At 32.9% G+C, this 19,659-nt stretch overlaps 2 protein-coding genes across 2 annotated transcripts; both read left to right on the forward strand.

The window, feature by feature from the left end:
* The first annotated feature begins 9,528 nt into the window (after positions 1–9,528).
* On the forward strand, positions 9,529–12,852 carry LOC104092307 (origin of replication complex subunit 6). Its single transcript, XM_009597869.4, has 10 exons — positions 9,529–9,819; positions 9,927–9,973; positions 10,558–10,662; positions 10,796–10,876; positions 11,051–11,162; positions 11,275–11,337; positions 11,641–11,728; positions 11,832–11,899; positions 12,286–12,382; positions 12,484–12,852. Exons 1-10 carry the CDS (start codon positions 9,700–9,702, stop codon positions 12,555–12,557), a joined length of 855 nt encoding a protein of 284 aa, XP_009596164.1. The 5' UTR covers positions 9,529–9,699; the 3' UTR covers positions 12,558–12,852.
* Positions 12,853–15,394: 2,542 nt separating this feature from the next.
* LOC104092306 (sphinganine C4-monooxygenase 1) lies at positions 15,395–19,153 on the forward strand. The gene is made up of 2 exons (XM_070186279.1): positions 15,395–16,359; positions 18,415–19,153. The coding sequence occupies exons 1-2, from the start codon at positions 16,096–16,098 to the stop codon at positions 18,967–18,969; spliced, it is 819 nt and encodes a 272-aa protein (XP_070042380.1). The 5' UTR covers positions 15,395–16,095; the 3' UTR covers positions 18,970–19,153.
* The last annotated feature ends 506 nt before the right edge of the window (positions 19,154–19,659 follow it).

Genomic DNA, 19,659 nt, shown 5'->3' on the forward strand with positions numbered 1-19,659 from the left:
AAATTTCGGATTCGAGATTTGGTAATAGAGTCGTCTTTGGTGAGGAGTGCTTTATCGTAAAGTGGGACTTCCATGTGCAAATTCGAATTAATAACCCTTAAGTGGGACTTTTTGGAGCAAATTTGTATTAATTGAGCCCTAAAATGAGATTTTCAGGTGCAAATCTAAAATAATTAGGCCTTAAAAGGAGTAGTGGATATTATTATGTGAACTAAAAGAGTTATTGATAAATATTGTACATTACATGATCTCGCACTAAATAGGAAAAAAAGGTAAGAATCTTTCTACATACTTTTTGTTATTTTCAGTTTTGGAGTTGGTAGAAAGAGAGAAATCTAATCAACCTTAAAAGATATTCCCATAGTAAACCAATCAGATTTTTTTCTCTTACCCTATATTTATGCAAAATTAATGTAGGAATTTTTACCTTCCTATACACTATTTAAAACTTTATTACCCTCCCTACTCAAGTTTCAATTTAATTATATAGGCATATATAATTTACCAATTATATACATTTTAGGAATTTAATGAGAATCAATTAACTCCTATAATCTCGCTAACGTACATAATCCGCTTCCCCCACGTTTCTCTGTCCATACCCCCCACGATTCTGTACTCACTCCCTCCATTAACGCTCTCTTCCATTTTTGTTCAAAAATCTTTTACAATCTCTATCAATCTTTCTGAATTCTCGCTCAAAATCCTACGAAATCAGTAACAACTTAAAAATTTCCTTCCCTTACAGTGAAGAAGAAAGGAGTTCTGAAGAATAGCCCTAAATAGCTAGTGTTAGTGATATTCTTACTTTTTGATTTGGGTGTTTTCTCACCGGATTCACACAAAAAAATAGTGAAATCGACACATGCAAAACCAGAGACAAAGTCCAAGCTTTCCCCTCGTGAAGTTAGGGCATAAGCTCGAAAAAAACTCAAGCATGACAGGGATATTGGTAAAACTTCGACATCTTCTAAATCAGTAAAGCGGAAGAGCAAAAAAAATGCTTGTGATGATGATTTCCTCGAAGAAGAAGTTATCATGAAACCTGCAAAAAAAAAAAAAAATCAAAGTTTCTCCTATTGTCAAACCTTCCAAAAAGAAGAAGGTTCAAAAATCTCCTAAAACCATACCCCAACAGTCATTGGAGAAGGTAAAATTTTAGTAGTTATAATTTTGGTTCTTTTTTTTTTAGTTACAAAACATGTTCTCATTCTCACGACTATACATATTTTATATTTTTCTGTATTTGTAGAAATTTTGTTTACATTGTGTATATTTATTTTTGGTTATCAACTTTTTTACATTTTCCTGGAAATTATAGATTTCTTGTATATTATTCGAAATCATTTTGCTAGGAAATGTACTACATGATTTAGTTATTTTTATTGGTTATTATTTGCTATATTTGTATATGTTAGTTTCATTTTCTGTAAACAAATTGTATATATTATGTCTAGTTGTTAGTTTCTAATTTCTTGCTCTAAACATAATTTTATCAGTGCATTTGTAGTTTCAATTATGATTACTAATTTTATAACTTACTTGTATACAATGTATTAATATCTTTCTGACTGTAGCTAAAGTGTAGTAGAATTGTGATTATTTTATTTTTGGTCTTTAAACGAGTTTTATTAACTTACTGTTTCTTTTGGTGCAGAATTGAATATTTTTTGCACCACATGATGTTGATTATGGTATCACTAGGTTCCAGACATTATCCGACCCTGCTGTTTCTGGCCAAATCAAGGTGTTATTGTCTGAAAATGGGTTAAAGTTGTTTAAGAAGACATGTCATGGGCACTTCCTTTCCCTGCCCAAAATATGTATCCAAAATCAGGCAATTCACCTTATCATGAAGTATGAATTGAACGCATCTGGTTCTCATTTTTTACAGCAGAGATAAAGGGTGTGATGTTGAACTTTGGGTTGAGGGAGTTTGCCCTTATCACTGGCCTTAGATGTTTTACAGAAGTAGCGAATTTTGGTTACACAACTAAGTATGACAGTAAAACAATGAGGAGCTATTTTCCGAATAAGGAAAAAGTTGAGAAGTTATACTTGCAACAAATTGTAACCGACCGTAGTTGGGTGAATGGTGAGGATGCAGTCAAGCTGTGTATTTTCTATCTGACAGAATTCTTTTTCTGCCCTTCAGAGAGAGATAATGGTTTGATAGACCATTTTAGGTTCTATTTGGTGGACTCGGGGCAGTATGGAAATTTCGCATGGGGTATCGAAGCTTATACACAATTGCTTCAGTCTGTTAGGCATAAGTTCAACCCTTCTATGCATTTTTGTCTCATTCGAGGTTTTCCACTCGCTGTGCAAATCTGGTTGTATGAGTGTTGCTCTACAGTCAACACTGATATAGCTACAGGGGTTGGTAATTCGATCTCTCGCATACTTAACTGGACAGCTAGTAAGGACAAGATATGTATTTCTGCATTGGAAGATAGAATGATCAAACCATCATGGATCAAGGTAAATATTTTTCACTTCTGGACAGACAATATAATACAAATTATCTACACATTTTATAAATATGATGACTAGGTCCCTCATATATTTTTTTCACTCAGTTCACCAACATGCTTGAAGCCCCAGAAGAGCTTTCTAAAATGACTCTGCCAGACAAAGTTGAATACATCCTTGAAGAAGCTGAAACAAAGGGCGAGTATCCGACAGATGCTCCATCTCCATCTGGACATAAGCAGGCAATGAGAATATATGACAAGAAAGATATTGTGAAACAATTAAAAAAATTAAGAAAAAGATGTTGATAAAGTAACATCTTAAGATAATCCTAGCTGGTTTCTTTAATTTATGTTATGCAAATTATTTCTTTAACTCTTTCTATTTTAATATGTAGGTCGGTTCGGACCTTGGATTGTTCAAGAAAGAGGTATACCTAATTCTTGTTTTTTAGTCTTCTTTATATATACAATTGTCAGATACATTATAACCATTTTTTGTTCGTTAGGTTTTTCAAGAACTAGGTAGCATTCAACTGCTACTCAATGATTCCATCAAGCCTGTGTTACACGCAATAGAAAGTCAACTGGATACAAACATTGACGCAAAGGTTTCATTCGAAATATATTCATTTTGGACAATAATTTTTACCATGTTTATGTTTATACTAGCATTCATAAAGTATATAGCTTAACAAATTCCCATTGCAGTTTACTGGTAGTTCTATAAAAAATGATAAGCATTACAAAGAAAAGAACAAACAACAGAATCTGGGCAGTAGTGTTAAACCAGTGTTGGGCAACTGTAGTAAAACATGTATTTTAACACAATTTGATGAGAAATAATCTACATTATATATACATATAGACTGAATTACCAACAAATAATCTACATTATATTTTCAATTGTTGTCTTAGATACAGGACACATGTCTTACATTCAAAATGAGGAGAATGTTCCTGTAAGTGTTGACTTGTCTTCCCAGTTTCAAAGGGTATTGGAGGAAGAAACTGTAGGTATGATTTAGTACATTTTATCTACATATTTCACAATACACATTACATCTCAGCGACAAGACAACATTTCACTAAATTAACTACAACTAAACTACAATTTATCTACAGTGTTGTTTCTGTTTATTACAAATGATCTACAATTTTATTAAGTTATACACATTTATTGTAACAGAGAAGGAAACTATGCATGTGGACTCTCCAAAATAGGATGCAAAAGTTGGCATACAAGGAAAGCATTTAAACGAGGAGAAAGAGACTATGCATTTGCAATCTCCCATTCAACAAGCAAATGTTATACAACAAAGAGACGATTGCAATGAATATTTCAGTGGTATTATAAGTTACAGTATATTTGTAGGAAAAAAATAACAGCTTTCATATAAGTTTCAGTTTTTCCAAAAGAACTAATGCAACCAACATACAATGTTGTCCTTTTGTTTTAAATTTTGTAGGTGAACCAACCGACTACATCAATGTAGGTGATTCGGACAATGACTTCAGGTCTGGAAAAAAGGGCAGTAACACTTGATGATTTTGAGTTGCTAGAGAACTTCTCACATATTGTTAAGTTCGGCGAGGTAAATAAATATGAAACAACCTCTGTGCATCAGGGATGAACAAGGGTTCCTAGAAAGTATGTCAGATCCCCCTTTCTCGCTTATTTCAGTTCTGGGGGAAGCACTTCTGTTGGAACTCCTCCAATTTTCAACATCAAGCATCCATTTACTGGGGTTATTGACGACGATGTTGATCCTGACTTGTTGAAAGAATTTAATAAGTGGTTATATTTAGGTACCGACATGGTTTCAAATAGGTTAGATTATACAATTTTTTTCATATTATCGAGTGCATATAATTTATGGATTTCCAACTGAAACTACATAATAATTGTACTTGCTATGTCTTTAAATAGGAGGAAGGCGTCTTATACTTTGAAAGATAACCAGCTCAAGCCGTGGTTTGATCTTGGAGTAGATAAAGTTAATAAAAATGACTGTTTTTATACTTTGGCACATTCCGGGCAAGTCCTCAACAATACGGTATACACATACATTGGCAGAATTTAATGATTAGCTGTAGTATTCTGTTATTTTAGAAATCTGTAGATTTTTTGTTTGAAAATTGTAGTTAAATTATATGAAGCATTGAGAAATAATGAAATATATATTTTTTACAGGACATTGATATTATTTTATACTATTTGAGGAAGAGAGGAAAGTATGGTCCTGAAAACAAAATACGATTTACAACCACTGACTGTATGTTCAATACTAGAATTGAACAAATTTATGAGAGGTACATTAATTCTCATGTCGATAAGAAGCTTGTTGTTGTCAAACCCCAGGACATCGTATAAGAATACATATTGGGGTACCGATTACTTGCAAATGTTGCATGGGACAAAATTGATTTTGTGATTATGCCCATAAATATTGTGGAGAAATTTCATTAGTTATTGATTGTGTTTGACATTATTGATAGGGTTCTATATGTTTATGATTCTATGTTCTCTTCACGAAATCATAAACTTGTTGAATCTGTTGTCGACAAGTTTGCTATTATGATCCCCCTCTACTTGTCATGCACCGACTTCTATGGCAAACGTCCAGACATCAACTACAAGAACACAACGGCATATATTGAAAAAAGGTGTTACCGACCTTCTTGACATTCAATGATTGGTCGGTGAGATACCCCAGTAAAAAGAAGGATCATTGTATGTGCTGCTTTTCCTTCTATTTATTTAACCAATTATATTTTACACTGAATGCTAAATATTTTCCCCTGTTATTTTTTGCAGTGATTGTGGTGTATACGTGGCGGCATTTGCAGAATATGTCAATATTGGAGAGCTATCGATTTCAAAGGAAGACCTTCCTAATATTGATCAACACCGTAGATGTTATGGAGTGCTCCTTTGGGATTATGCTAGGAAAAAGTAAGAGTTTGGTGCAATTAGTGGAAGTGAGTTGACTGACAGATTAGCAAGAAGAAAAGGTGCACCAGCTGTGAACAAGAGAACACAAGTCCGGAAAAAGAAGAATTAGTTGCCCTTTTCAGTAGAAAAATCGTAGTTAAAGTATTTAGTTGTAGCTGGATTGTAGTAAAGTTGTAGACAAATTATTTATTAAGAACAAGTCAGCTAGAATTTATTTGTAGCAGATTTGTGCTACAGTTATTTTACCTTTTGTTTGGTTATTTTGTCTAGAATTCTATTGCTTATAATAGAAAATATCTATGACTTTTTTTGGTTGAAAGTTGTTAGTACTTAATCTCGATATCGGTACTTTATAATTTCTTTACAACATAACTACAATTATGTCTACAACTACTATATAAAAATATATAATTTATTCAATTTTAGTAGTGTTGTTAGGAAATGCTTAAAAGTAATAAATAAACCCAGTATTTGAACAAAATAACTACAACCCAATTGCATTAAGAGTTGAAATATGTTTAGCAAACATTTATTATAGGAGACAATCTTTATTCAAATTAGCAACACAATTATACCACAACTATAATTCTCCAGAACAAAATAAATACAACTTCATATGTCTTAAAGGACAAATTATCATCAACAGTACTCAGTTAAAAAAACCTTTAAACTGTATCAATTTTTATTTTCTTTTGGGAGCATTCCTACAAGATCTTTTGTTATGCCCTTCTAGTCTGCAGTTGCCACATGAACCCTTGTACTTTTTTGCATTTACTTCATCATATAGTTTGTATCTTTATTTTTGAGGTCTCCCTGACTGCCTTTTCCCGGTAGGTGGCTTTACAACTTCTTCAGATATATGTTGTGGCACGTTTCATTTGCTTTCATCAGGCAGCGGGTCTACTGGTATTTCATAAGTATGCAGAAGGCTCTCCCTAGTGTAATAAGGAGAACAATAGTTTTCATAATACTCGTTCCTGTGCCTCAAAGCCGCCAAAGCATGTGGACAATGAAGTCCATCAAGCGGGAATTGTCAACAACTACATCTCTTATTTTGAAGGCAAACAATGAAGCGCTTCACCCCATCTATCACAGTATGGATGTAATCTGTTGAAGCCCTCACCTACAATTTCATTACAAATACACAACAAGTTGTCAGCAACCTATACAAAACAAAATTACTACAATTATACAATAATATTTCTATAATTAACAGTATATATTTAGTTTGATGGAATCAATGATATGATGTTATTGACTATAACTTACTCTCATATTCTGTGATAATGTCCTGTTGTCCTCCAACTCTTTGTTGTATTTTTTCCCAAAGTATGTGAACATACCATTTGCATTCAATAATTTTTCATTAGTCTAACATTCAAGAAGAGTCCTCATGTACTCTAATAATTCTACTACGGACAACTCTCTTGCATCTTTGGTTACCACATTCAATGACTCTGCAATGTTTGATATCATCATCCACGTTCTGTTCACCGTAGCATGTACCCGAGGCCATCCGTGATAGCCAATATCGTATAGGTATGCTTTAACATGTGTGTTGATCTCTTCAATCTTTGACATTCTTTCATGTATGATCGTGCTGTGGCAAAGTACAATTCGCTTAACTTTAGATGACCCTTCTTGAACTTTGATCTTACATTTGTCCAAATATGCCACATGCAAGCATAATGTGGCATGCCTATATAAACAGTAGATGTTGCCTTCAAGATACTCTCATTCCAGTCCGAAACAATACACATATTTGGTTTTTCACCATATGCATGTTTGAATTGCTCAAAAAATCACCTCCATGATATGTCATTTTTCGAATCAACAACGGCGTATGCTAGTGGTAATATGTTACATATCACATAGATAGCAAAAATAAATTCAATTTCTGTAATAAAACTTAAAATATAAAAAATACAGTCTTAAAAACAACTTTTTTCACAATATTTTTGCAATTAATCTACATTACCTGCTGCATCCATTGTGCTAGTTGTTAGCATGATTCCCCTATATGCCTACTTCAAGAAGGTACCATCAACTATTACAACTGACCTACAATGCTCCCAACCCTTGATGGACGTATTAAGTGGAACAAATGCATACAAGAAATAATCATCTTTAGTCTTCTGCCATTTCACTACCCACTCCGGATAAGTCTTCTCCAGAATAATACGAATAACCCGGCAAGCGACTGTAGGAATCGGCAGGATGACCTCTCAAAAATTTCAAAGGCTTTTTCTTTGCTCTTAAAGCTTGCATGTATGTTAAGTTCACACCATGATCCGACAACATGTCAGTTTGTATGTCTTTTAATGTGTATATTGTCTTAGGATCCGCATATTTTGGCATCCCCATGCTGCCAACTACCATGGCAGTAGGTTTGCATTGTATATATGTGTTGTCCATCAAAGAGCATGTGTGCAAGCTGTTGATTTTTCGAACCTTGAACAATGCTGATTCATTTATGCTGGTGGACTTGAAGTGCCACGTACAATTGTCTCCAACACATACGAGGCAGTAGCTACATAATAAATACATTTTAAAAAATATTATGCAAATTGTAGCTACAGAATACGAGGTTGTTTATGCACAACAACTTGTCTTAAACAATTTATATACAAAAAACTACAACTTATACACAATATTGAATTTGACAAATAAAATGTTCCTACCTTTTTGCACTAGACATTTTCACCCTAAATTGAAACTTATCCATGACAGAATAGTGCTTCATTGCACTGACAATTGTTTACTTGTTGTAAACTTGGCCTACTTCAATTATATTTGGCGTATGTTCTGTTATGATGATACTTTCATATTCCACAATTGACGGACATGTTTGCATATCAATCAACTTCAGTATTCCTGAAACTTCTCCAATTATGTTACAATTGCCTGACAATTGTACCACGTTAGTATTACGATAATCAAACGAACCTGAGCTCAATTAAAAATATATTAATTCAGACCACTGTATATTCATGTGTTCAGTATTTGACAGAATACTTGTAGAGAGTAGAGACATAACAATTGAACTACATTTGTTATGTAGTATTATTGTAGATAATTTGTAGAACACTTGAAATTGAAAAAACATCAGCACTGGGAAAACAGAGCAAACATGCAATTGTGCTCGCATTCGATATACTGCATTCCAAATCGAAATCACGCACGGTTATACATAACAAATATATTCCTAAATTTTTGTTTTCCTTTTTCGTCTCCATATACATTCGAACTCCCATATCGTTCCGAATTTCCATTAGAGGACAACGTTCATTGACAGTGTATTTGATTTCGATGAATTTTGCGGAGGTATCGATCATTAGATGCTCTGCAATTACGGAATTCAATTGACCATAATTTGAATCTTCTTTGGCTACAATTTCGTCAACATCAAAATCTTTGTATCTCCCAACGCTATCCCACTGACCATTGAGCCGGAGCATAATCACTAATTTTGTCATTATGTTGCGAAATTCAATTCAATTGTAGCTAATTATTTGCAATTGTTTCCTTCATAACCTTTGTTTATGAAAAATCAGAGGAAACCAGAGAATAGAAGAATACTACAGATATATTGCCTTGTTTATTGTGCGATGATAACCAGAGAAGATCTGCGTAATAGAAGGATTCTACAAATATGTTGCCTTGATTATGGTGTGATGATTGCGTCAGTAAAATCTCTAATTGAAATATAAGCGATCCCAAAATCCCGCGTCTAAATAAGGAAGACTATCGCAGAAAAGATTCTAGTTTAAACAAATATATATTTTTTGTAGCTAAAACGTGTTTAGGTCGGGTAAATACGAAAACTTGGACATTTTTTGTAATAAGGTTTCAAATAGTGTATAAGAACAAAAAAATCCCATTAATGTATAGATGATATGTGATCTTTACGTACGTTTTATCATTTAACCAAAATTATATTTATTATCACCACAATTTATTATCAAACATAAATAAGTTAATGGTGAAGTCAATATTTTCCCTAGCTGTACTAATAAGAATCCTCCAAAAAGGGCTATATTTCCTTTAATTTTTTTCCTCCAAATTAGCTTTTAAACCCCCCTTTTACCACAGTAAAAATAATCCTTGGCGCCAAAGGCAGACTCTCCGTATCATAACCCCGCGCGCGCGAAAATTAAACCGTCCAAAACGCAACCAATTCAACATTCCCGCCATGCCCACTTTCTCTCCTTAAACCCTCCAAAATGCGACCCAAAATCCCCAATTCCCTTTCATTCCCCAACCTGAAATCAAATGGATCTATCCGACATTGCCCGAAAGCTCGGTCTATCTGAAACCAAGCACATTGTACGTAAAGCCGCCGAGCTCCGTCGTCTCGCCGATGTCCAATTCGATTCCTCTGTCATCGGCGTCGTAAGTAACTAATGTTATGAATTGGTCGTTTGAAAGAAGAAATTTATTCGATTGGAATGTAATTTGGAACAATGTTAACCAAAAATCTATTTGATTCTTTTCTGTAGGGCGAGATATGCAAGGCTATAATTTGCCTAGAGATTGCTGCTTCTAGGTAATGAGAGTCAATTAATGATGTGTCAATTCTTAATTAGTTCGGGTCAATCGTGTAATTTAGGGATTGATTCTATGAATCCTCTATATGTGTTTCAATTAAATTAGGATCTGTATCAGTTTTTTGTTGATTTATAGTACTACATAAAAATAACAAAAATGTGTTGCATCCTCTATATGTGTTTCAATTAATTTTTTTGGGGGGTTGATTCTGGATGTCAAAGCACCAATGGATCAATTAGTTGGGAAATATATAAATTCTGTTTTATTTGGACTTATTTTGTCTTAATGCTTAATTATTTGTTTTATAAGGCAAATTAGCTGTCTATTTATTGTATTGCATCAACATTAAAAAAAGGGTAGCTTTATCCACTAAGCTCTCGATATGTGTGAGGTCTGAGTATAGGATGGACCAACATCGGGTCTAATATATGCAGCCTTACCTTGCATTTTTGTAGCAAGTTGTGAAACATTATTGGGTCTGAACAAAAAATTATTTTATGTGCTGATGAGTTGTGAAATGTGGTATAGTAGGAGTAATATTTGTGTGTATAATTTTGTAAGATGTTTTGATGATAAATGTAGGATGGATGTGGTGTTTGATCGTCAGGCAGCGATAAAATTGAGTGGGATGTCTGAGAAGGCTTATAACAGATCGTTCATTTCAATGCAGAATGGGATTGGAGTGAAGTGAGTTGTTAATCTTTTGTTTCAGTCTACATTTTCCTTTTGTGAATCTGTACATTCCTTTTGGAGCCAAATAGTGTTTTGTTATGTGTTAGATTCTTGCTGACGTGAATGCTTCTTTGATTCTACTTTGCAGAAACAAGCTTGATATTAGAGAACTGGGAATTCAGTTTGGGTGTGTCAGGCTCATTCCTTTTGTTCGTAAAGGTCTATCATTGTAAGTTTGATTGTCGACTTTGTACTCACTCGTGGTTTTACAGAATTGTACTGCCTATGATATTTGATCGAATGTGTGTGAACCAAATTGGACAAGAATAAGCTGCTTTTGTATAAGCAGTTAGAGAATTAGGCTTCTCATAGTGAATGAATGATTTGAATTGTTTATTTTCAGGTACAAGGATCGGTTTCTTGCATCCTTGCCACCTTCTCGAAGGGCAAGTGCTGATTTCACTCGACCTGTGTTCACTGCTGCTGCATTCTATCTGTGCGCAAAAAGGCACAAGGTTTGTTTGTTCTACTCTTTACTTATTGTCAGTCTTGCTCTCTTGTACTGGTTGTAGTAGCATGATAATTTGGTATAAAATGCCTCATTGTTTCTTCGTCTGTGTTTTGCAGCTCAAGGTTGACAAAATGAAGTTAATTGAGCTTTGTGGCACATCAGAATCTGAATTTGCTAGTGTAAGTCCTTATGCTCCTTTACTTCTCATTTATTTACTTAAGCTATCAGTTTTCTATCAGATGCGGATCCAGGATTTGAATTTTATAGGTTCAACTTTAAGGTTTTTGGTATTGGACCCATTATAATGTTAAAGTTATGGGTTCATATCTAATATTTTTGTAATTTTAATAAATTTTTACATACAAATTTTTACTCCACATCAAAAGTTATGAGTTAAGTTGAACCCGTTGCCAAAACGCTACATCCGCCTCTGTTTGCTATACCATGGTTCTAATATTTTTATGTGTATTGACATGATACAGGTTTCTACCTCGATGAATGATCTTTGTTTTGATGTTTTTGGTATATCAAAGGAGAAAAAAGATCCTACAAAAGTAAAGGGGAACCGAGGTAACACATGCTGATTAAGTTCTCACTTTATTGCAAGCAAAATGTGGTTCAGTGCTTTTCAATACATAAGAAGATAATTTAACACAGTGATTTGCATATGCAGAGCTGCTAGATGTATTACCTGAGAAAAGGACTGTTGAAGATGGTGGCTATTCATCTGAGGAGGATAATGTAAATAATAGGAACTCTCTTGAATTTTGCTACTAGTTAATAATGCCATACCACTAATCAACATAATTAAGGAACAAGAAGCCCTCAACTCAGATGTAAAACCTGTTATGTATATATGCAACGAATAGATGGTAGGATACATCCTACAATTCTTGAGGACATAGGGTCTGTGGCAAGCCACACAGATGCTTATTTGAATCCCTAAATTGGAAAAAAATATGATGAATTTGACTTGTTACTGGCTTGTCATTTTCACCATAAAATAAAGCATGGTTGAATGCAAGTTATAATCTCTGCAAAACTTTGTGCTGGTGTTATATAATTAAAATTCTTACATCTTAGTTTGAGTTGTATGTTACTGAATTTTGAGGCCTTTCATTTTGCAGTCATCAGCATACAAGAAGCGCAAATGTATGGACAAACATGCTTACGAGGAATGGAAATCTACTGTCCTAGCTTCAAATAATCAAAGTGGCCAAAAAGGTAGAGTAAATGCATATCTTATGCATAACTAATCGTTCCCTGAACATTTAGTAGCTACATTAGCTTATGTGCTGATGGAAATTGTCTGTTTATTCTTGTAGCTCCTAAACAAACCAAACAAGCCCGGCTCGATTTCATGAAGAAAGTTCCTGAAACACAAGTGCAAGCTACATAATTCTCAATTGTCCTTTTCAATTACACAAATTTTAGTTGATTTTTCAATACAGTGAAGAAAATGACTGGGAAGAAACTTCCTTTTGTTTTCTTGATACCATAGTTGACTAGAGAAAAAAACAAAAGAAGTGTTTCATTGAACTTTGATGGTGGTAGGCCACTACTAAAACGTAAATCACCATTTGGATTAATCTTTTGCTTAACAGCAAAGTTTCTCTGTATAGATATAGATTATTTTTATTTAATAATCACATCACATGCTGTTGATAATTCAATTATTGTGTTTTCTGTGACCATATTCTTATATAATACTTAACTCATTATCTTACTATTTATAGTTCTCATGTCTTTCAGAATTATTATCCTGTATGTATGTATCATAAAAAGTATAGTTATCCACTCTTGATGAAATGGTCAAAACAAAAGGATGCTTTCACAATTGGAGACCTTTGTATTTCAAGAAAGAAATAGAAAAGGATGCTTCTGCAATTGGAGACCTTGTCTTTGAAACAAAAATATCACAGTAAATATCAGCATGTAGAAGGCCAAAGTTCCACACTTGGTCCTTGAAACGTCCTTTTCAACTAGCTAGTAAATGACTGCCGAACTTTAAATATTCACAAAACGGAAGCAAAGTAAGGATAAAACATAGTAATCACTTTCGAGTAAATTTTAGGTGGTCTTCAACTTTGTGTTCATTATTTAAAAGTTATTTTTTTTTTTTGTTATGTAAAAGTTATTTAATTTTGTGTTCGTTAATCATTTTATTATATAGTTATCACAATAATTACTTTGATCATATTTTACAAACCTTTCACTTGAAAAGTTTATTATGCCCTTGACATTGTAAATCCTCCCATTTATATAATATCTTCTATATTATATGCTATATAATATACTTTTACTCGGGTATTTTACTTATAATTAAAATAATTTAATATTACTTTATTTATTATTTTTATAATATATTCGTACATTTTATTTTTTCTTAATATTAAGTTAAAGATATATAAGTAGCATTATTAAATTTATTAGTAACATTACCGTGAACAAATCTCAAGTTCATGTTCTTAATCATGCGTAATGAAAATTAAAAAATCAAAGCTCATTGACTTATCAGTCAAGCCATACTCATTAATTTAATAAATAAAATACCCACATTTAACAAAACGACACATTAGATTAATACTTTCAAATAAATAATATTAACAGATAAAACTTTAAAAAATTTAATATTAAACACAAATATCTTTGAATTTTTTTAAAAATTTTTGTTGACTATAAAAAACTATCATTGTTAAGCAAATATGTTTTTATTATTTTAAATAAATATTAAAAAATAAATATTTTTTATTTTTTTATATTTAAAATATGTTCATGTTTAAATATGATTAAACAAATTGAGTGCCATAGAAAAATTAAATGTATGAATATATTATAAAAATAATAAATAAAATAATTTAAAGTTATTTTTAATTATAAGTAAAATACCTAGGTAAAAATATATTATATAGTATATAATATAGAAGGTATTACATAAATGAAAGGATTTATAATGTCAAGAACATAATAGACTTTTCACGTAAAAGTATTATAAAATCTGGCCAATGTGACTTTTGTGATAAATAGGGCAAAGTAAAATAATAATTGTGTAACAAAAGAAAGAAAATTGACTTTTGGACAATGAACACAAAATTAAATGATTTTTACGTAACAAAAAAAAAGTGACTTTTGGGTAATAAACACAAAGTTGAATGATTACCGTAAAATTTACTCAATCACTTTCTAATCAAATTGTTTGCCAAGATCAATCAATGTATATAATTTAAATTTGTTTTTTGTGTGAAAAAGAAATGAAATAGGCGTATGGGATAAACAATGGGTGGGTAAACTATCTTGTTGGCGGCTTATTGTATTTTAGGAAAAACTGCCAACTGGCCAAGGATGACAAATTGAGCCAAAAGTCCAAGTCAAATTCGGACGACCCCAATTTAACATATGTATATCGGAATGTCCAATTGTCCATCTTAGAAAATTCAAATGTTAAATTACACATTTAGTTCGGTCGGCAAATATAATTATATATACTAACTAAATATAGATATATATATATATATATATATATATATATATATATATATTAAGATATAAGAAATTATATAATTAGTATCTATTATTATTGGGAACGGTTATACTATATAATTTTCCTAATTATTAAATTCTCATAAGCCACGATGAACCCAACACTTCAAAAAAATAAATAAATTATGATACCTCAGTGTTTAATTGTTTATTATCTGTCTGCCACGTCAACATTTCATAGAAATATCAAACAATCAGCGATACCACGTATTACTACTATTTCCCAAAGAAGAATTTACCAGTTTTATTATAAAAATCAACAAATAAATGATACTATTTTTTTGTTGTTGTTTAATCATAATTAATCAAAATATATTCTACACACTTATTAGATAGAAAATTAAGAAAATTTAAACTTTTAATACTTATTTTACTTACTGTTACGTTAATTTGAATTTAAGACGTGACTTTTATTTATATCAAGTTATCAACAACATCACATATTATTCTGAATGTCAGAATACTGATTCTCAATTTAATGAAAAAAAGAACCTTAAATTATCACATATTATTCTGAGCGTTCTTCTGCCGATTTCTACGAAGAATATTAAAGGGAAAAAAAGAAGAAATTTTGCGGAATCTTCTCCACTGAAAAGTTGTGGGCCTACTAAGCTGCCTTTTTTTAAATTAAAATTTCTTTAATAACACGACAAAGAAAAAGCACTATAAATAAAAAGAATTAATTTGATGATCATCGTTATTATAGGAGGTAGTATCTGTTCTGAAAAACAATAATATCCTCTCTAATAGTTTGAAAACACAGAAACAACAAGCAAATTGATCATTTTTGCTTAACCTTTTTGTGCCTTTTTCTTTTTGAAATTTCCTTCCAAATTTGGAAGAGAATTTCATTTCAATCAACCCCTCTATACCCAAAAATTCTTTTTCTCTACAAACCCTAGTTCCAATTTATCTCATTTTCTTTCCATTTATACAAAAGCCTGAATCTTTTTCAGAGTTTCTTGATATTTTTTTTGCTTTTAAGGGGTAATTTCAAAAAAGATATTGTTTTTCATTTCTGGGTGTTTTTTTGATCAACAAAGAAACTAATATATATATATATATATTAAACTGTTGTTCATTTCTGGGTGTTTCTTTTTTCTTTTTAAGGGCAATCTCAAAAGATATAACAAGGAGCAATTTTGGTTCCTTTTCTGGGTATTTTTGTTGCTTTTAAGGGTAACTTCAAAAAGATAGTACTAGTAATTTTCATTTCTGGGTGTTTTTTTCTTTGAAGGGTAGTATAAAAAAGATATAAGAAGGAACAAAATTTGTTCCTTTCTGAGTATTTCAATTAAGGGTAATTTCAAGAAGATATAAAGAAAGAATCTATATATTCTTTTCTGGGTATTATACCTTTTAAGGTTTCGTATCAAGAAGATATAAAGAAAACAGAGATGATGGGTAGTGAGAACAATAACAATCAACAGTTGATAGGAGGATATCATGTGTCAGATGAATTGTTGGGAACATTTTTACCAATAATAGTGTATTGGGTATATTCAGGATTATATTCAATGCTTGGGGGTATAATGGATAATTATAGGTTACATTCAAAGAAAGATGAGGATGAGAAGAATTTGGTGGCTAAAAAGGAAGTTGTTAAAGGTGTTCTTCTTCAACAGGTTGTTCAGGCTGCTGTTGCCACCCTTCTCTTTGCGGTTAGTTGATTTGGCCATCTCTAGTTGATGCAAAGTTTCGTTACTTTTTCAGTTCGAAACTTGTTATTATGCATCATAATGGATAACTTAGTATGCAAATGCTTATTTGGTCTTTTACTGATTGAAATGAAATGTTCATATCTGACTTTTCTTTTCCTTGGAAGTTTATTGCTGTTCTGTAGATGTTAATGGGAAAATTATCATAGATGCCTTTACATTCTTGCTTTCTGTTTGATATTTAGAAATTATTTGATCCGTGAATATATGATTTTGTTGACTGTATCTGCAATTTCATAATTGGAGATTGTGTATCACAATGTGGGGTGAGCATGAAAAGAAAGGGGAATATGAGGAGGCTATGTTGGTAACATAGTTTCGTCTTCCAAATTGGCACTGTTAGGCTTTTTTTGTTGGATGTTAAATATGAATAGCATTTGTGTTTTAGGCAGATTCAAACATTTTGAATTATTGTCATTGACTTGAGTGAGGAGTTTTTTGTGTTTGTCCACATGTGCTCCTAGAATTTCCCTATAGATTGGAATTTGCTTTAGGAATCTTTTAAGTTTATAATATTCTGAAGCTTGCAGGTTTGGTTTTCTTCTGTGCGTGGTAGGAAGTAGGAGTTCTTAAAAAATCAGGTGCAAATGTGCACCGTAGGCTTGAGTAGCTTGCTTTTACAGAGACAGGTTGAATTTGAAGTTCTTCTAGGAAAATAGGATTGCAAAATCGGCTTAGCTATCGATGCCAATGCTTTGAATGGTTGGAATCGACTTCTTGTTGTGTCTGGGTTTCTATGGTTCAGATATATGGTTTTTAAGGACTGCATTCTTTCATTTCAATCTGTTTGTTGCTTTAAATGATTATTCAAATATTGTGAGGTTTGTGGGAAAAGTCAAGAAAGAGTAATTGGAGTTTTGTTCAGTTGAAGAGCCCAGCTATGTGGTGGTGATTCCCATGGAAATGGATATGTGCTCAATATTTTGTTCTTTAAGTTAGTCAACACAAAGTAGAGATCCTGCTTGACAGGGGAAAAAGGTTGCTCAGCAGTGTTCATTAGACTTGCAACCTTTTGGTTTGGAAAAATGTAGATTGTGTAGATTTATGATTCAAAGATCAAGTCAGAGACTGCTCGACGTCTCGTAGAGCAACCGCCAAGAACACCGCTGAGACTATGATTATATTCGCTTAATCTGCCTTTATTAAAGAAAAAAGGGAATCATTGCTTTCACTTTTGCATTTTCGTTGTCTGCTCTCTTGTTCGTGTCCGTCCGTATTGCAAGTTGGTCAATGCAGCTGTTATAGTTAAGAATATTTGTGTGTGTGTGTGTGGGGGGGGGGGGGGGGGTAACCCTGACCTCCTAATCAAGCTTTTCTCATGCTACTCCCTCCGGTCCCTTTTAAGTGTCTTTAAAGGTTTTGGCATACCCTTTAAGAAATTCAGTTAATAACATTAATTATAAAAGGTATTCGACCAAATTATCCCTTATCTTTCTTTAAACATGGAAAGATATTTTAGAAAGTTGCATGGGTCATTTATTATAGCAAGGGCAAATTTGAAAAAGAATAGTTAATGCCGTCTTGGTTTGATAAAACACCACTTAATTTGGACTAAATTTGAAAGGATAAAAAGACACTTCAAATGACCGGAGGGAGTACTTTGCAAAGTTGGTCAACCCGAGCTTCAAGCTCTTTTTGAAACTTTCCTGGCTGTGAACAACTTCCAAAGCTCTCATAATATCTTGTATCAAAATTGGCCAGCTTTTCTGAATGAAACCCATGGAATAACCATCCGGCCCAGGTGCTTCATTTGCGCAACTCATGAATTAGCACCTGCCTTTTCATTTGTGATAACAAAAGTGTAAGCTTTTCTGACCCTTAGAGAAAGATAAATAAGTTCAATTAGGCGAAGGCTAGCTCATGCTGAACACAAAAGTAACATAAAGTTTATGCCATGGGGAGTTGCACTTCTTATACCATTGTTTGTACTTTCAGTATCTTTGATGTTTGTATTTTGACTAATTCTTGGCCATCTGATTATCGACTCATTTGGAGCAGGTCACAGGGAATGATGGTGAATCTGATGGGGATCAACACGCTTCCATTTTTGTTCTTGGTAGACAGTTCTTTGTTGCCATGGTGATGTTAGATACTTGGCAATATTTTATGCATCGGTACATGCACCAAAACAAGTTCTTGTACAAGCATATCCATGCTCAACACCATCGGCTAATTGTTCCGTATGCGTTTGGAGCTTTATACAACCACCCTTTAGAGGGTCTGATTCTTGACACAATTGGTGGGGCTCTAGCTTTCCTCGTCTCAGGCATGTCACCGCGTACCTCCATCTTCTTTTTCTCCTTTGCTACGATCAAAACGGTTGATGATCATTGCGGACTATGGTTGCCTGTAAATCTCTTCCATATCTTCTTTAAGAACAACTCTGCTTACCACGATATTCATCACCAGCTTTATGGGACCAAGTTTAACTATTCACAGCCTTTCTTCGTGACGTGGGATAGGATACTTGGAACTTACATGCCATATGAACTTGAGAAAAGACCAGAAGGAGGTTTTGAAGCTAGGCCCGTTAAAGATTGCAAAGAGCATTGACAAAACTGTTAGTACATGTTTGTCATAGTTTGTACCACTGCATTTCTTCCCTTTCTGAAATGCTTAGTTACTCATTTAATTTGTATATAGTTAAATGTTTATGCATATATTGTTGTATAACTGGTGTTCTTTTTTTTGAGGTTGAAAAAAGGAATAGGGGCGAATAATAGTTTCCTTTTTAAAACATTGTCTCTTGAATCTGACTTCTGGTATTCAACTGCAGACAGAGATAGAAATTGCCTTAAATATATTGTGTCTTGACTTCTTTAGTTCCAAGGTATCTGGACATGTAGTGTAACTTGCTCATTTCTCTCTTCACTGAGTTCTGCTTAGGGCTCCGATGTGGAGCTATATTGAGTTGGTCAAAATCTTGATCTCATGCCCTAGGCTCTGGTTTTGAACATGATATGTGTTTGGTACGACAAAAGTTATTTTTCGAGAAAATATTTTCCATGAGGAAGTCATTTTCCTTACAAGTTACAACTATCATAACATTTAATTTCATATTAGTTGTTCCATTCAACACGGAAGGCATAGTATTCAATCTTGTGGACTACCCAAACACTAGAAAATATTTTTGGTGAAATCATAAGACACATAAGTGCGCATAATTCACAAGAAAAAAAGAAAAGGCCGAAACCATTCACCTCAAGAGTCGAAGTATAATGGCTTGCACCAAACAATAACGAT

The sequence above is a fragment of the Nicotiana tomentosiformis genome, chromosome 10 (genome assembly GCF_000390325.3).
Source record: "Nicotiana tomentosiformis chromosome 10, ASM39032v3, whole genome shotgun sequence".
NCBI lineage: Eukaryota > Viridiplantae > Streptophyta > Magnoliopsida > Solanales > Solanaceae > Nicotiana > Nicotiana tomentosiformis.

Excerpts from the sequence above, each read along its gene's own strand:
- LOC104092307 (XM_009597869.4), top strand. The coding sequence starts at position 9,700 with ATGGATCTATCCGACATTGCCCGAAAGCTCGGTCTATCTGAAACCAAG. Across the intron at positions 10,877-11,050 it reads GTTCGTAAAGGTCTATCATT|GTACAAGGATCGGTTTCTTG; the intron begins GTAAGTTTGATT and ends GTTTATTTTCAG. Across the intron at positions 11,900-12,285 it reads ATTCATCTGAGGAGGATAAT|TCATCAGCATACAAGAAGCG; the intron begins GTAAATAATAGG and ends TTCATTTTGCAG.
- LOC104092306 (XM_070186279.1), top strand. The coding sequence starts at position 16,096 with ATGATGGGTAGTGAGAACAATAACAATCAACAGTTGATAGGAGGATAT. Across the intron at positions 16,360-18,414 it reads TTGCCACCCTTCTCTTTGCG|GTCACAGGGAATGATGGTGA; the intron begins GTTAGTTGATTT and ends CATTTGGAGCAG.